This window comes from Perca fluviatilis, chromosome 2, assembly GCF_010015445.1.
Source record: "Perca fluviatilis chromosome 2, GENO_Pfluv_1.0, whole genome shotgun sequence".
Classification (NCBI taxonomy): domain Eukaryota; kingdom Metazoa; phylum Chordata; class Actinopteri; order Perciformes; family Percidae; genus Perca; species Perca fluviatilis.
The window spans coordinates 39,044,553-39,061,247 of NC_053113.1; the positions used below are offsets into that span (position 1 = coordinate 39,044,553).

Genomic DNA, 16,695 nt, shown 5'->3' on the forward strand with positions numbered 1-16,695 from the left:
ACTTAAGTTAATACTATTCTTTCAACCACAGTATATACAATCAAAATTAGACCATGTTTTCATCTTCAGTATTTGTTGGAACTTAAATTGTTGCACATCACACTGGTGTTTTCAATAAACTACTGTAAGTAAAGCATCCTTACAGACAGTATTGCTTAATCAAAATAAAGTGATTACAATGCACATATGACAGACAGTGGGCATGTTTTAATGTTCATTTTCTATCATTTAAAAGCTAAATCAAGCCACCGCTGTGATCAGGGCTGAGACATTTCTATCATTTCTGCAGGATCATTAAGCCGTCAGCTTCATTACAGCCCTCAGAAAACCATTCCCTTCAAATGATTTCATATCTGAGCAAATTTGTGAAAGAAACACAATTTTACTTTTTATAGGCAGATCTTTGCAGAACTCCTGTAACAGGAAACTCGCGTGTGACTAAAAACGATAAAAAATGTTTCAGTTAAATGTAGGTAACAATAAGCCAGCCATGGAAAAATGTCAAACTTGAAACTCCGTAAGCATATTTACATGCCCAGTACACTTGCGTGGCTGTTTTCAGTTATTGTGGTTAATTAGGCCACTGCTCAGGTTGAAGTTATGCTGGGAATAAATGATGTAGCCAATCTGTAATAACAATGATACAAGTTGCTCTAACAAGTACAACTTAACTCAAAAGAAAGTGAGACAGATGTCCTGAGAAGAGGTCTAATGAGGCTAAATAAGTGATGTCTGAAGACGCCTGTGTGGGTGTACCATGGGTTTGTAGGTACCATTCCTTTATGATGGTTGCGGGTTTATTATGCATTGCAAACATCAAAATATGCGTTCTCAAATGACACTATGCTAGTTAAATTCTGCTAAATGCCTGGCTAAAGACTATTAATCGTACGCTACATGGTAATAAATGGTCTGAAGTAAGAGGAATTGTTAGCCTACCTTGTGCACTGACTGTTAGTGAGAATGTATTGACCACCGTCACGTCAAAATAAACCATAAACTACTGCTCAATATCTGCAGTAAAGTAACAGCTAGCTGGCGTCAGTTACTTGTAAAAGGCATAGATAGTGTTTAACAGTAAAATCTCAATTTAGCTTGCACCTAAGTTATAACATATTTGAGTTTGCTAACATTAGCAATAACATCAGCTAGTTCGAGGTGTATGCATAGGCTAACCATAGAAGCACATCTCCCGTATTTAAGAATGATTAAACGTGGACTTACCTGCAAGTCACGCACAGGCATCATCTCACAGTTTCTTCTTTTTTCTTTTCTCTGCTCCTGACTCCTGCTGTCTTTTAGAGGCCATTTCCCAGAGGTGTCAAAAGTATTCACATTCATTACTCAAGTAGAAGTATAGATACTAGGGTTTGAAAAGACTTCTGTAGAAGTTGAAGTATCAACTCAAGCTTTTTACTCAAGTAAAAGTGTAAAAGTACTGGTTTCAAAACTACTTAAAGTAAAAAAGTAAAAGTAATGTAAGGGGGAAAAAATGCCATTCAGGACAAAAGCTTAGCCCGAAAAAATGTTTTTTTCTAAAGGCCATAATGACTATAATAATGTTATATTAAAATCATACGTGCAAACTCAGAAGGGCTGAAAAAGGTGACACATCTCTTCTGTGTTTCAGACAACAGCAGCTACAGTCTGATGTTAGAATCCTCTCTAGTGAAATACAGACACACTTTTACACCGTTTAGCTGTCAGCATTTTAACCGTGTTTACTCCAGCTGCTAGCTGACGGTAGGCTAACGTTACCTGCTGTCGAGTGTAGCGTTAACTAGCGTCCCGTGCGGCGATGTTTCAGTTCCCTCTAAAGTCCGTTTTCGGAGCATCAGAGAGAAGCGCAGGCATTTAAGTGGCACCTAAATAAGGCAACGAAACCTGCGTTGCTATTGGGTCCGGTAGATAATGGTCGTTAAGGCACCGGTGCCGTATTAGCACCGGGTCTGTGCAGGTGCGATGGATCGCGTACAAACCAATAGGATGTCGGAATGGTATATGTTTATACTTCTCATCCAACCACAATCACATTCACTCTCTCCGGATGGCGCGATTTATCTGGATAGGGTTTTTTTTTTTTTAAAGAGTAAAGTAAGTAAAAAGTCTGCTGTAAAATAATTACTCCAGTAAAGTATAGATACCCAAAATTTCTACTTAAGTAAGGTAACAAAGTATTTGTACTTCGTTACTTGACACCTCTGCCATTTCCAAAAAAGTTGACTTAGCCTACTCTCAACCTTTTACTGTCTATGAATCCAACAGACCACTGAGATAGGGAAGTTGAGTGTGTGTGTGTGTGTGTGTGTCATGGATGTATTAAAAGAATGGTGTGTGTGTGTGTGTGTGTGTGTGTGTGTCATGGATGTATTAAAAGAACGGTGTGTGTGTGTGTGTGTGTGTGTGTGTGTGTGTGTGTGTGTGTGTGTGTTTGGGGGTGGGCACCATCGTTACTTTCTTGAGCAATTAAATATATCTCTTATTCTGCCTGTTTTGTGATATACATGCCTAAAAAGTGCCTAATATTTCTATACTGAAATAATATCGGCATTATAATTATTATGACTATGATGATTTTTCATTAGGCATTTTTTGGTGCCCCACGCAGAGCGGCGTGGTAGGAGCAGCGGCGCTGGGTCTTGCTCTTTATAATTTCAGTTAATAAAGTATGACTTTAGTAGACACAAGTCCTTCCCAAAAACTGAGACACTTTTAAAATGTCTGGGTCAAAAAAGGGTCGATAAGATGTTCCTGTGGCTTCTCCAAGTGCAGCACAGAATCCCACTGAGCATGTTTCTGACTGGAAGGCACTGATGTTAAATCATTCAAACTGGTCTCTACTATACAGAGGGTATCACTGTCAGGGACATGAACTGTGAGCCCTGTCTGACATTTTTCCCAACAGACAGTTTGACTTTGCAAGAAGGGCACAGGTGTTATTTATAACAGTACTTACTGGTAGACCTAAATGGAATGGAGCCATTATTAATTAATGCAATTAGTTACACCTGTGCCTTTCCATGCTAGTTGTTCTACATAACTTAGAGGAGGACTTTACAGTAAATTACATTGATTGATTCTGGTAACCATATGTTTGTTCAGCAGTGTGGTCTTTGAAACAGCATTTAGATCATGCGGTGATATTAAATGTACATGTAGGCTAGCTCATGTGATTGAGAAGAGAAATTAGTGGCTTTTTGTTGGCTAGCCAAAACATATTTAGGGGGTGGGTTGAGCTTGGGGAATATTCTATTAGTTGGTGGACAGAAAATAAATCTCCAACTATTTTGATAATCAGTTTAATAGATTAAGTCATTTTTTAAACAAAAAGTCCCCACATTGCTTGCAGTTCCTCAACTGTGATGTTAGGCTGCTTTGCTCTGTTTTACATCACTATAGCCTTTAATTAATATATTTGAGTGTTGTACTGTTGGCCAGACGAAATAAGACAAGATGTCACAACGAAGATGAGCATTTTTCAGTTTTTTGTGTGGATGATTTATTAATCAAGCGATTAATCGACAGAGTAATCGTTAATGAAAAATGGCTACGGCCCTGCCATTAAAGTTCTCTCTGTATAAATTTGAGTTCTGAACAAACCGCGCAGCTTGGACCAGTAGTTTCACCAGAGCACTTGAAGGAAGCAGCAGCAGCAGCCCGCGCCGTGTGTGTGTGTGTGTGTGTGTGTGTGTGTGTGTGTGTGTGTGTGTGTGTGTGTGTGTGTGTGTGTGTGTGTGTGTGTGTGTGTGTGTGTGTGTGTGTGTGTGTGTGTGTGCCTGGCAGCTAGCCGAGCTCAGTGAACCCTTCCCGCCAGCAGAGCGCGTCCCTGCGCCTCGTTCAGAAAACGGGGATGCCTCCGAGCAGAGCACAAACACACTCCCCGTTTTCCGTGAAACTATGAAAAGGAAAAGCCCTGTTGTTTTTAGTCAGAAAGCCCATGCACTGCGAGCTTTCTCCACCACCTCCACTGCTCCCAGGACTCTCCCAGGAGGATGCTGTCGAACAACCCTCACATCGGGCACAAAGTGGCAGGCTGTTTGCTTCTCCTCTCCCTCTGTAAGTACTCACTTTACTTTCTAATCCTAATGTCGGGGAGGGCGCTCGGACCGCACAGCTGTGAGGGACGTAGGCTACTGACACCCTCAACAGTGAACAGTTTGTGCTGTTTTAAAAAAAAAAGGGTGAAGCTTGGGTTTGTAAAGAAGCGACAGAATACAGCAGCGGCGAGAAGACTCGAGCTGTGAGAGCGGTTCCCAGAAGTGTTTGAGAAGTGCGGAGCCATGATGTGCCTCAACTTCCTGAGGAGTTGAAAGGCGATTTTGCACGTAGCTCCTGGTTGCCGTGTGGGTTTATGCAAACCACTGACTGTACGTTTACAATAGAGTTGATCACAGGAAAGGGGTCGAAAGTCCTCTCCTTTTGGAATCACGGCATTTCTGATTGAAATCCGTTCCCAAATCGCGACAATCGGCGTCACTTCGACGCTGCACTAGTCTAGTGGTCTAGAGTCCAGCCACCCCGGGCTACAGCTACTGTAAGCTTTACCAAGTCACATTTCTCTCTGCCAGTCTGGATGGGCACCAGGAATTTAGCAACAAAAGTAGGAGAGTAAACGACATACATTATTTATTCCTCTGTGTTGTCAGAGGAGGGATCATACAGTCCTGCCAGCTAATTGAAAGAGTGTCATTGTACTTTTATATATAGGCTATATAAAAAAGAAATTGTTGCATTTGCTGCAGGAACATGTCAAATTGTAGATAAATTCAGTTTTGACTCACCTTCCATTGAGTTGATTGCCATAGCCTTTTTAATGGCTTAAATGTCAAATACTTTGGGCGAATTTAATTTCACTGGAATAAAAGCATGTTTGAACCACTTCAGGGCATTGCATACAGAACTATGTCTTTCATCATTAAGAATAAAATCTTTACATGCAGTATGTCCTGCACATGCAGAATCTATTCAGTGATGTGTCGTGTCCATTGGGTGTTCTGCAGCACATTATGTGTGGCTGCAGCTGTGGAGAGAATTACAGTGAGTGACCAATATTGCTTTGGCCCTGTGTTCCATGTGGATGTCCTCCTGAGCAGAGAAGATAAATAGATAAATGCTGAGCGCTGGAGACTCTGCCTGTCTACCATAGCTGGTACTGAAAATTATCACTGGATAGGATCTACAAATAATTTGCTTTAGTAGGCTACTGCGAAAAAATGGCAACATATGCCTGGGTAAAAAAAACATTACAGGCTAATAAAGTATGTATGAATCTTAAACAGATGTATTATTAATTGGATTAGACCTAGGTTAATCAGTTTTAAACCTACACCTATTTTAGTGTCATCTGCTTGCTTTACACCTGATCGTGCTTGTTTAAAAAAAATTATCATTTTAAAGTTCTCTGGGAATGCAAGAAAAGTTGTCACATATCAGTTAGGATCATCTTTTACTCTTAATTCCTGGTTTTGGGTCAAATAAATCACAAATCTGTGTTTCAGTTTAATTTGTGTTTAACAACTGGATAGGGGTGAAATGTTGCACTTTTAGTTTTCCTGAAGATGTTGCACATTGAACAAAAACATACTGAAGAGCTACTATTCAAGCTTGTGGATATGTCCAAAATACAGTGCAGTATGGGAAGCCAGAAACACTGGTGCAATCCTCCTGTACACGAGCGAAGGCTCTTTGTGTGTTTGTCACTAAGTCCAGCTTGTTTAGTTGGACATCAGAGTCTGACAAGACTGCTTGTCTGCTCCCCCTGTATGTAATATTCATGTATCGAACATCAAGGCGCAGTCGAGGTCTGGAGAGTGTCCAGTTTGGTGACATTAGGGTGCCACCTCTGCTGTTTTTCAATGGTGTTTTTTCGATGAGGCTTCAACACACTGTCATTTCTGATGTGCACTGGAGCGGTGACGCAGTCAGGATAAGAAAGTTAGGGGCTACAGCACTCTTTTTGAGTCCTCATGGGCAGCATTTCAATTGTCACACTTGTGGTAGCTTCACAGAGTGGAGAGAGTACTGTACACAAATTGTGGATTACGTTTTTAAAGCAGCTTTTAATGTTGTTATGATGCGAGTGTGGCGAAACACTACAATTGGCGTATTTCTGCTGCAGAGAAATGTTCCTTGCACCTGTTGGTTCTAAATGTATCGCTTAAGTAAAATATGAATGGTTGGTTGGTCGATGACATTTTTATCACATGGCAACAAGCAACATCTCAAAGGTTATTGCTGCTTTGTCATCTTAATTTAAGGTTGGACTTGAATTCAATTGTCTTGGGGATTCACTCCAGAGTGCCAATAAGGACTGACAGATTGGTGTGGCTGATGATGTTAAGGGGAGAGCTCAGCCACAGAGAAAAGTAGGGATGCACCGAATATTCGGCCACCGAAAATTTTCGGCCAAAAATGGCCCAAAAGGCCGAAATACTTTTATCACCGAAACAATACGGCCGAAAATGTTGTGATGACGCAAACAGAAACCGCGACCTGCACGTGTGTCAGTACCCGTTCCACCTGCAAAGAGTCTCCGAAACAAAGAGGTTGAGACGGACCACGGAGTGAAAACAATGAAAAGTGCTCTTAGAGTCTGTCAGCACACGTTTCAGTGAGATCTATTCGGATCCTCTGCACTTCATCGCGACTGTACTTGATCCGCGTTATAAAGACCATTACTTGGATGCGGAAATAAAGCAGGGCGCACGAGAAATGATCCAGGCCGCGATGGATGCGGAGAACCCGCGTGGAGACGGAGCGCGCACGGAGCAGCGCCCAGCGCAGGAGATCAGAGCGCAGAAACAAAGACTCGTCTCTCTGCACCAGATGAGGGGCATGCACCCTCGTTGTCTGACATGTCAACCCGGTCTCACTCGAAAGCGTACAAATAACACGGGTTTACAGCCGTGCAATGTGTACGCCAAAGTGAAATTCTACGTGCATTACATACGCGGAGCGCTCCAATTGAAGTAAGGGGGACCGGTGCGTTTTATATGCACGCAGCTCGCGTCACCACGTTGTGTGTTATCGCGAGAAAAGCATCACACACAAAAACATAAATATGGTTGGGTTTAGAAAAATAATGCAAACACGGGACGCGAACCCCGGTCTCCTGGGTGAAAGTCCTGTGTTTTACCCATCCACCACCACAACCAACCTCCTTACGCGGTCCCACGTCCCTTTATACTATAAATGCAGCGGTTTCCATTACTGTAATTGGAGCGCTCCACGTATCTACTGTACGCACAATTTGACTTTCGCGTACACATTGCACGTATTTCACAGGTAGAAACCCGTGGTATTTGTACGCTTTTCAGTGAGAGTGGGCTCGATATGTTCAGTGAAATCCTGCAAGAAAGTGCCTCAAATAATAATAATAATAATAATAATAATAATAATAGGTAAGCTATTCTGTTCTTAGGCTACTGTATACTGTATATGACTATCAGATTGTAGCCATATTTCTGCTAGATATTTTTTTTATTAAACTTTAATATTAATTTATACAATTGCAATGCCTTGATTTTAGTAAAGTTAGTACACAGTCATAGCCATAAATGCAATGGTACTAATAATTGGCTTAATTTCTTTCGGTGTTTCGGTTTCGGTTTTCGGTCTTGGTTTCCTCTTTTTTCGGTTTTCCGTTTCGGCCAAGAATTTTCATTTTGGTGCATCACTAGAGAAAAGCTCTCCAAAAACTGAGCGCCAGCTGTTTTCACAGGTTTTGGGTAGTGATTGAAGGACTGAGATCACAGACAGGAGCAGCCGCGTTGAGTTTTCTCTGCAGGCTGGACAGCCTCACTGTGGGTGAGACGGTGAGGATGTCTGTGATTCAAGATGGCTTCAGGGTCCAGCTGCTGCTGTGGCTCCCACACACTAAAAGGAGCCAGCTGAAGAGTATCAGGCACCTGGTAAAGATGCTGTCCAAAGAGGCCAAACTCTTTCAGATTCAAAATGTGCTGGAGCGATTACTGTACGTCTCTAACTGGTTTGGGTGTGCTCGAGGATCCCACAGGACCAGCTGAAAGTCTCCCTTTGTGCACTTGCCTTTGCAACCCTGTCCTGAATGAGCAGCTGTTGGCTAAGGGATGGATGGATGGATGGAGGTCATGATATCAACATTTACATTTTTTAAAATAAATCTTCTGACAATGGACATCAGTTTACCATTTGAGCTCCACTATTAGCAGGACTGCTATCTGGCAATGGATTTATATGCAATTTTTGCATCAATGTGATCAAGTACTTTGATTTTCAGGTATTTTATTGCCTGGATCGGCCCAAACCATGACTTTCACATTTACTTTATCCTTGGTCTCACATTGCCAGACCCTCCTCCACAGCGCTGCGCTATTCCACACAGCATTCAGTGATGGGAGAAAAACGTGCTCTGGTTTAGTGGCATTTCTTTAAACGAATCACAGTCGTCTTAGGCGACACTAAGCGCCGCATGGAGCAACAGTGTCTCTGCAAAATAGCCTCGGGAAGGAACTTGTTTTGGTAGAACGTGTTCGTTTAAGAGTTGTTTTAGTCGTGCAACAGAAAACTCCGATTGGACAGATAGTCTAGCTAGCTGTCTGGATTTACCCTGCCGAGATCTGAGGAGCAGTTAACCATAGTCCTCACAAATCCACCGGAGTTTAGAACGCCAACACAAAGAAAGAGGAAGGTAAAGCACATCTGGCCGAAATAAGGGACATCCGTTGGAATTTTTATTTTTTATTAAACAGCACCTTTCAAAACACCTGAGGATGTTGCATATTAAGCATCCTAAGTCAAGAAAAAGATGTTCACTGTATGAAGATAGTATCGCGAGAGAGAGAGAGAGAGAGCTCCAACTGGAAGAAGTAACTGGAGTTGTCAGTACGGGTTCTAGATGGCTGCAGGCAGTGCTTGAGTGGAAATAAAAAGTTTGGATTTAATATGACACAATGCCAGATGAAGCCTGGGCTTCCTGCATGCCTAACATACAAATCAGATGCATTGTTACAATTGTATGTGCAGTGCAAACTGTGTGCCATCTGTGCCAGTTCTTTGAGGAGCTGCTTTTGTTTGCTGCCTCTGTCACTGCAAAGTGGTTATCCATGAAATAGTAATTATAGAAAGAAACACTTTTTGTGATTTAACTTTACATCAACAAAGAAAAATGGGTTAAAGCTGCATTAAGTAATTGCTATAAATAGGGACCAGAGCAGTGCTCCAGACTAACTCTTTGCCTTGGTTGCGCTGGTGCGCCTAACTTTTTTATTTAGGTGCACCAGCACAAAATTTAGGTGCACCCAAATTTTTCCTCGCGTTGCCATTAGCGCTGAATGGCGATACACGATATATAGCTCTGTATTTTTTTTACAAAGTGGGCTAAATGTTCAGTTTTAAGTCAAAGCCACTTTTCCCAAGCTCTTTTATTAAAACAGATGTGATTTAAAATAAAATGCAAAGACAGGGTTTCCTGTATACAGCTGCAACACATGTAAATGATCAAAATCTGAAATAAATAGCCTAGGATATATAAAAAAATATATCTCTGAGAAAGCTCCTTCGCTTGTTTTCAACAACAATAACAGACTAATTAAAAGAGAAAGAGGACGCCCGGATAGCTCAGTGGGTAAATATAGAGGTTTGACTCCGACCTGCGGCCCTTTCCTACATGTCATTCTCCCCTCTCATGTCTTCAGCTTTCCTATCAAAATAAAGACCGAAATCTTAAAAAAAAAAAAAAAACGCCCGAAAGACAGGGAGAGAGGGAGAGTGTGATGGACTGAAGCGTATGCTACTCAGAGAGTGACCGCTGACTCATTATGAATGGGTCTAGCACGGGTCAAATGCGTTTTGGCGTGTTGGCGGCGTTACACACGTCTTGTGTAGGCTATGAAATGTCTGTATCGTCACTGCGCTGCATTTTTATGAACTATGATCCAGCAGGCTCCGTCTTACACGCTATTACTCAACGAACTGAAGTTAGTTGTATTTAATAACTTCTAATGTGTTTTTCACCGTGGCGGCCGCAATAACGGAGAGTTAGCAGCGGAAACACTGGTACCAATACAGGTTTCCCTCTCATACTTAACAATATACAGCTGTGTTAATAACAATTAAAACTGTAGACAAATGTCAGCAGTTTGGACCGGCGGCGCTGTGTCTCTCCATGTTGCAGGGGAGCCGTGTGTGAGTGAATGGGGGGGGGGGCTGCGCCGAGGAGAGATCCAAACACAGGGAAAGCTATGCCATAATCATGCGCAGCGTCTCCTCCGCTCGCACGCATCACACCGGGCCTGCTGTGCTGTATGGTGTAGCTTAAGTGCAACATGGAGCTTGAATATGTAAAGAAAAAAAGAAAAACAGGAGAATTAGCCTACCTTTGAGCAAGTTTGGAGGAAAGTCAGAGGTATGGAACCATTTTAAACAAGTTGTGGGCAGTGACAACGTGTGTTGGCTTTGTCGAGTGCATTAAGTGCGGCACGCTGCTCGCCTATGACACCAAAAAAAAAGGACTTCGACAATGAACAGACACATCAGCAGGCTCGCCATGGCAGAAAAGATGATAGTCAGCCTTCGGTGTCCTCTTCTGTTACTTCTCCAAGGCAAGCATACCCCTTCTAAACAGATTTCTGCAGTTCAAACAACTCAGAGTTGTAGTTGAGAACGTCAGGTATAACGGCCCACGTATTAAAACAAATGTCGGGTTTAAATCGGGCTCGGGCTCATAATTACAGTTAATGTATCGGGCCAGGCTCGGACACAACGTGCTCGGGTAGGGTCAGGCTTGATTTTTATTTATTTTATTTTATTTATTTTTTGGGCCCGATCTAAGCTCTAGCGCAGTAACGCCATAATAAGTTATTTTCACCCTTTCTACAGTCTCTGTAGGCTATTGCTTTTAAATGATGCATTGTAGTGATGTATCAGTGTTTTCTTCAACGATTTACTGTAATGATGAGTAAGGCTGTTTTTCAGCCGTAAATGTTTCCAAGTGCGCAGTAATGTCACTGTAGCTGATATCATGGGATATTTAAACAGAAAAACTAAAATCTGTAGTTATTGACTTGACAGAAAAAACATAACTCGACTTTTAGCTTATGAAATAATCGATGGAGTTACGCTGTTGACTGCTGTCCTTGTGCGTAAATGCGCACAGTATAGCGGACAGCTCTGCTCTGTTGACAGTTAAGACAAGATTGTCTTCATTAATAATGTATTTCTGTCACCCACTTGCAACCATCTAACCCTTATAGCATAGAATATGTAGATTCGTAGGTCTAACGTGTTCTGCTTATCTTGCATACATGTAACAATTATTTTTATACAGTCATCCTAATCGGGATTCATGTGGATAAAAATGAGTGGACAGGAGGGTGAGCTGAGCAACCAATAATGAAAATAAACTTTAATTGCTGAACACCTTTTCATACAAGAAACAACCTACAGCTCAGTGCTTTATAATAACAGAATGACATGTAGTGAGTGTTTCACATGAAACGACATCATTATTGCAGAATAAGAAGGGGGAAAAATGATGATGAAGTCCTATTTTCCACCGAGTTGTCCAATGTCCACGTTTATTAAGCCTGCATGAAACATCACGTTTAGAACGCTCGGGGGCAAAGTATTCCAGATGCGCTTGTTTCACCGGCAGACCCACGTCAATAACATCGCCCACGCATGATTACAGCCGAGTGTAGGATTCTCCTCGCATCACGGTTGTCTTATCCTAATTCCTTTTGAATTCTCCTTCACACCTTTCCTTGACCTCATGGCGTTTACCATCGGGGTTGAGGAAAAGGGGTTAGGAAAAGGACTTAGGAGTTCATTTCTTTTACTTTTCGACCAGAGCCATGGTTTTGTTCGATGCAACACAAATTTGAGGTTCGACGGGTCTGCATGACTTTAAAGTGTTTCTTATGAGCTGTGTGACTCCACGCCTTGAATGCACAGAGACAAGAATAAAAGTGAGAGGGGTCATAACGGAAAGATTTGGAGTTCTTGATACGTTTTGAGATCAATCCCAGTGTGAGCTGTCACACTTTCAGGGGCACAAACCATATCGCCTGACAAGAGCATCCATATAGAACGATTCTGCAAAACCCCAGAATAGGTTAAAATGACAATGTCTAGTTTCATCTAATGCCAACGTTTGAAAAATTCTCACTTCATGCAATGTCTGTGCATGGTAAAAAAAAGTCAATAGACATGGTTAAGATAGAAGGGCAAACCTTAATTCAATATTTGTGCCAAGTAGCCAGTGTTGTATAAAGTACTAGAAAGCAATACTTGAGTAAAAGTAGAAGTATCGTACTAGAAAAAGACTTTGGTAGAAGTGAAAGTTACCTTTTAGAATATTACTTAAGTAAAAGTCTTAAAGTATCTGATATATACTGTACTTAAGTATCAAAAGTAATTTTCTGATATTTAATATACTTAAGTATCAAAAGTAAAAGTTTTTTTTTTAAAAAGCAAGCGGTTAGAACTTTTATTGTGGCTTTCTTATAGTAAAGCATAAAGCATATTCAGGGTTCCCATATCTTCTTAATCTCACTCATCAAATCAAAATCACATTCTTTTCTAGGATTTTTCAGGCACAATTATCTTAAGTTCAAAGAACAAACAGCATATTTTTAGAGCTGACATCAATGTACAGAAACATTTCTTGCAACACGGGTGTATGACGTTTTAGGGGTGGTCGCAGGGCTCAACATAAAAAAAACCTCTGATCTAAACTCTGATCCAGCAAAACTCTGATCTACTGGGCCCCGGGGCCAGTAGATCAGAGTTTTGCTGGCCCCTTCTACATTGATAACTAGATAGGCTACTTAACTAGAAAATTATCTCAGATTAGTCCTGTATGCCTAATTTGAAATAAGACAATTCTGTTGCTAAATAATACAACCGGCAACATCGTCAACAATGAAGAACGCGTCATTCATGTGCATATTAAGTAGCCACATGTATTTGTTTTGGTCTTAAAATACATCCATAGGTTTCCTAACAGCCGAGAGGATGGCTCGTGCAGACGCAGCTACGTTTAGCAAGAGTTTGTCCAAAGTTTTAAATAGGTTGCGTGCAAATTAAGACAAACAGTTAGACTGCAAACTGACATATTTCACTTTAGCTCGTTTGTAAAGTCGTTATTTGCAGAGTAGAGCTGTGTTTGCACAGCGCGTTGGACGAGAGTGGACAGCGCAGACAGAGCAGACTGAAATATGGGTTTCTACGTGTTTCTGCCTGTAGAACAGGTACGTGGGTTATTGATAAGTATTGACTCTTTAATCATGGAGGTTTTATTGTAGGCTACCTACTTACAGTAACGAGTGTAGCGTTAGTTCATCTGCGCCATCGGCGGTAAATAATCCTCGGTAACGTTTCCAGTCAGTACATGTGCTGTGTGAAGTAACGCACACACCAGTGACTGTGGCTGCAACCAGCCCGACATACGTTTTTACTGGCCCCGGGCCATCGGGCCATTGCTTATCCCTCCTTTAGCAACAAACAAGCGCTGAAATAGAGCGCGCGGCGTGCGGAGCGTGCGTAATGCAATCTAGGAGCAGTGATTCGCCAAACCTCCCTTATTGCAGTCGCACACATTTCTTCTAATTTTATTTTTTAGTAACGAGTAACGAAGATGCTTAGTGGAAATATAACGGAGTAAAAGTATACATTTTATCTAGGAAATGTAGTGGAGTAAAAGTGAAAGTTGACATAAATTTAAATAGCGAAGTAAAGTACAGATACGTGAAATTTCTACTTAAGTACAGTAACGAAGTATTTGTACTCCGTTACATTACAACACTGCAAGTAGCAAACACCCATCTCCTGCATTGAAGTCTTACTTGCGAAACATCCATACACACTATACTTTCTGCTAGTGATGCACCAAAATGAAAATTCTTGGCTGAAACCGAAAACCGAAAAAAGAGGAAACCAAGAACGAAAACCGAAACCGAAACACCGAAAGAAATTAAGCCAATTATTAGTACAATTGCATTTATGGCTATGACTGTGTACTAACTTTACTAAAATCAAGGGATTGCAATTGTATAAATTAATATTAAAGTTTAATTTAAAAAATATCTAGCAGAAATATGGCTACAATCTGATAGTCACATACAGTATACAGTAGCCTAAGAACAGAATAGCTTACCTATTGTTATTATTGTTATTATTATTATTATTATTATTATTTGAGGCACTTTCTTGCAGGATTTCACTGAACATATCAGACAACGAGGGTGCATGCCCCTCATCTGGTGCAGAGAGACGAGTCTTTGTTTCTGCGCTCTGATCTCCTGGCGCGACGCGCTCCTGCGCCCGCTCTGCCTCCGCGCGGGTTCTCCGCATCCATCGCGGCCTGGATCATTTCTCGTGCGCCCTGCTTTATTTCCGCATCCAAGTAATGGTCTTCATAACGCGGATCAAGTACAGTCGTGATGAAGTGCAGAGGATCTGAATAGATCTCACTGAAACGAGTGCTGACAGACTCTAAGAGCACTTTTCATTGTTTTCACTCCGTGGTCCGTCTCAACCTCTTTGTTTAGGAGACTCTTTGCAGGTGGAACGGGTACTGACACACGTGCAGGTCGCGGTTTCTGTTTGCGTCATCACAACATTTTTGGCCGTATTGTTTCGGTGATAAAAGTATTTCGGCTGAAAATTTTCGGTGGCCGAATATTCGGTGCATCTCTACTTTCTGCCTCACTACACAAAAGGCAAACTTCTTCCTTGATTGGCATTAACATTGGCATTAGAATCACAGAATCATCCAATATAGACGTAATTTCTAGGTATGCTGGGTTGGAGGCACAATCTGCACACACACGGTCAGTCAGCTAACGGCTACAGCTAACCTTGGTAGGCAGCACTCATGCTGGGCTGAATGTGGACTGCAATAAAACTCTGCAGCCATCAAATTTGCATGAATAAAGCAAGATGAAAACTGACTGTGTTAAATTTTAACACACCTTAATGGCAGAAACAGGGCGACATGAGAATCCCATTTGAGTCTACTTTGTCACCCCCAGTAGAAGTCCAATATTTACTCATCGTTTATCTCTCATTTGATTTGCCAACTGTAGAGGAAAAAAAGTCTCCTTGGCTTGCTAAATGTTTGCCTGTCCTCACCAGCCACTCCACGCCATTTTTCTTTGCCATGCCGATAGCGTTCCTGTACAAACTCCAGTGCTGGGAGCGTCTGTCTTTGTTTTCAGAAGAGGTTGGTACGAGCTGAGTTCAGGTTTAATTTCCCTTAGCTTGGGGACCAGTGCAGCTCCAGTTTGTGTTCTTCACTATTCAACTTCTTTGGAAGCCTTTAGTTGTCTCATTTTGCTTTGAACACTCACACATGGACATGCTGATTATCAAAGCCCTTTTAAAAGCTGACACTGACTGCCAATTAGCATTCATGTTAATAGAATACACCTGCCTCTGTTAATGTGATTTAGTAACTTCAAAGTACTTTCATGTGTTGTCTCCATTTATTTCCACTTGCGCTGTACCCATTAAATCCTGGATGATGTGGAAAGCTCAGTCAGGCACAACCCAACTGTCAAACAAGCAAATCACTGCTTAAATACTAATATGAATCCATCAACATTTATATGTAGTTCCTTAGAAGCAAATGGCGCCTGGCAGAACATTTCACATTGAACAAAGAGGAATTGTAGTCCTGTAAAATAGGCTATGTACCCACTGTGCATATTTTCTTTGTACACCTATTCCATTCTGAATCCCTCCCATGGTTATGAGCACAGTGTTTCCTGGCTAATTGCATCGGACATCTGCTTTAGTTACAAAGACAATGTTAATTGAGAAGCTTGTTGAAAAGCATTCAGCTAAACCATTCAGATATTTCAGCATGTAGAGTGATTTTCAGAGTTTCTAATCAAAGCACGCAAGTTCCCCTTGGTGCGGCACAATTGAAAACATAGTTGGAAACAACAGACTTGATTATGCAGGCTGAGGAGGCGATGAGATGGAGGTGCTCCCATCAGCACTACTGACATTATGTTGGGAGTTACTCCCCCTCTCCCACTATGTGTCTCTACTTCTCCCTCTCTGGGGTGAGCCATGAAAAGATGGGAAGTTTGAAGTCTGTAGCAGAATGTATTGGGTACACATTCCTGTAGGAAGCTTTGTGTGATGCCAGATGACAATGTACTTGCTCTACGGAGCTCGTGATTTGCTGGATCAGATTTTGTGTTGTGAACTTAGGCTTCATGGGCATTAGACATTAGACAATAATGTGTTTAGTCTGACTTTGGTTAAGCTGTTTTTTTGTTACTGATTAAAAAAGGAGGGAATGTAATGCAAACATTTGTGCTGCATTCATGTGTAAGGTTGGGTATCGTTTGGATTTTTACGATTCCGATGCCGAACCGGTACTTCTAAACCGATTCTTGACAAAGACAGAGAGGCTCTTTTATGGAGTTTTAAAAAAAAGAATGATTGAAAATTATTTAAATTTAACAATATATTAATGTTTTAAAGTACTAAAGTAAGACTAAAGTCCGATTCCTACCGGTTGCGTAGCTTTCCATACCCAACCCTATTCATGTGGTGTCAGAATGATCATAAAAATTAGTTTCATACTGGGAAAATTCACACTGCATTAACATTGTGACATAGGGCATGCCTTGGTAGAGGTCTGCGCTCTTGGAGTGCCTTTTCTAGTTGTATATGCTACCATAAGCTCATATCATTTGCTTC

The 16,695-nt window shown here is 41.4% G+C and overlaps 1 protein-coding gene across 1 annotated transcript in view; it reads left to right on the top strand.

The window, feature by feature from the left end:
* The first annotated feature begins 3,802 nt into the window (after positions 1-3,802).
* Positions 3,803-16,695, top strand: part of b3glcta (beta 3-glucosyltransferase a) — an 84,536-nt gene continuing 71,643 nt past the window's right edge. The window contains exon 1 of the mRNA XM_039781475.1: positions 3,803-4,056. Coding sequence (XP_039637409.1) covers positions 3,993-4,056 — 64 coding nt within the window. The 5' untranslated portion in view covers positions 3,803-3,992. The remainder of the gene's footprint in view (positions 4,057-16,695) is intronic.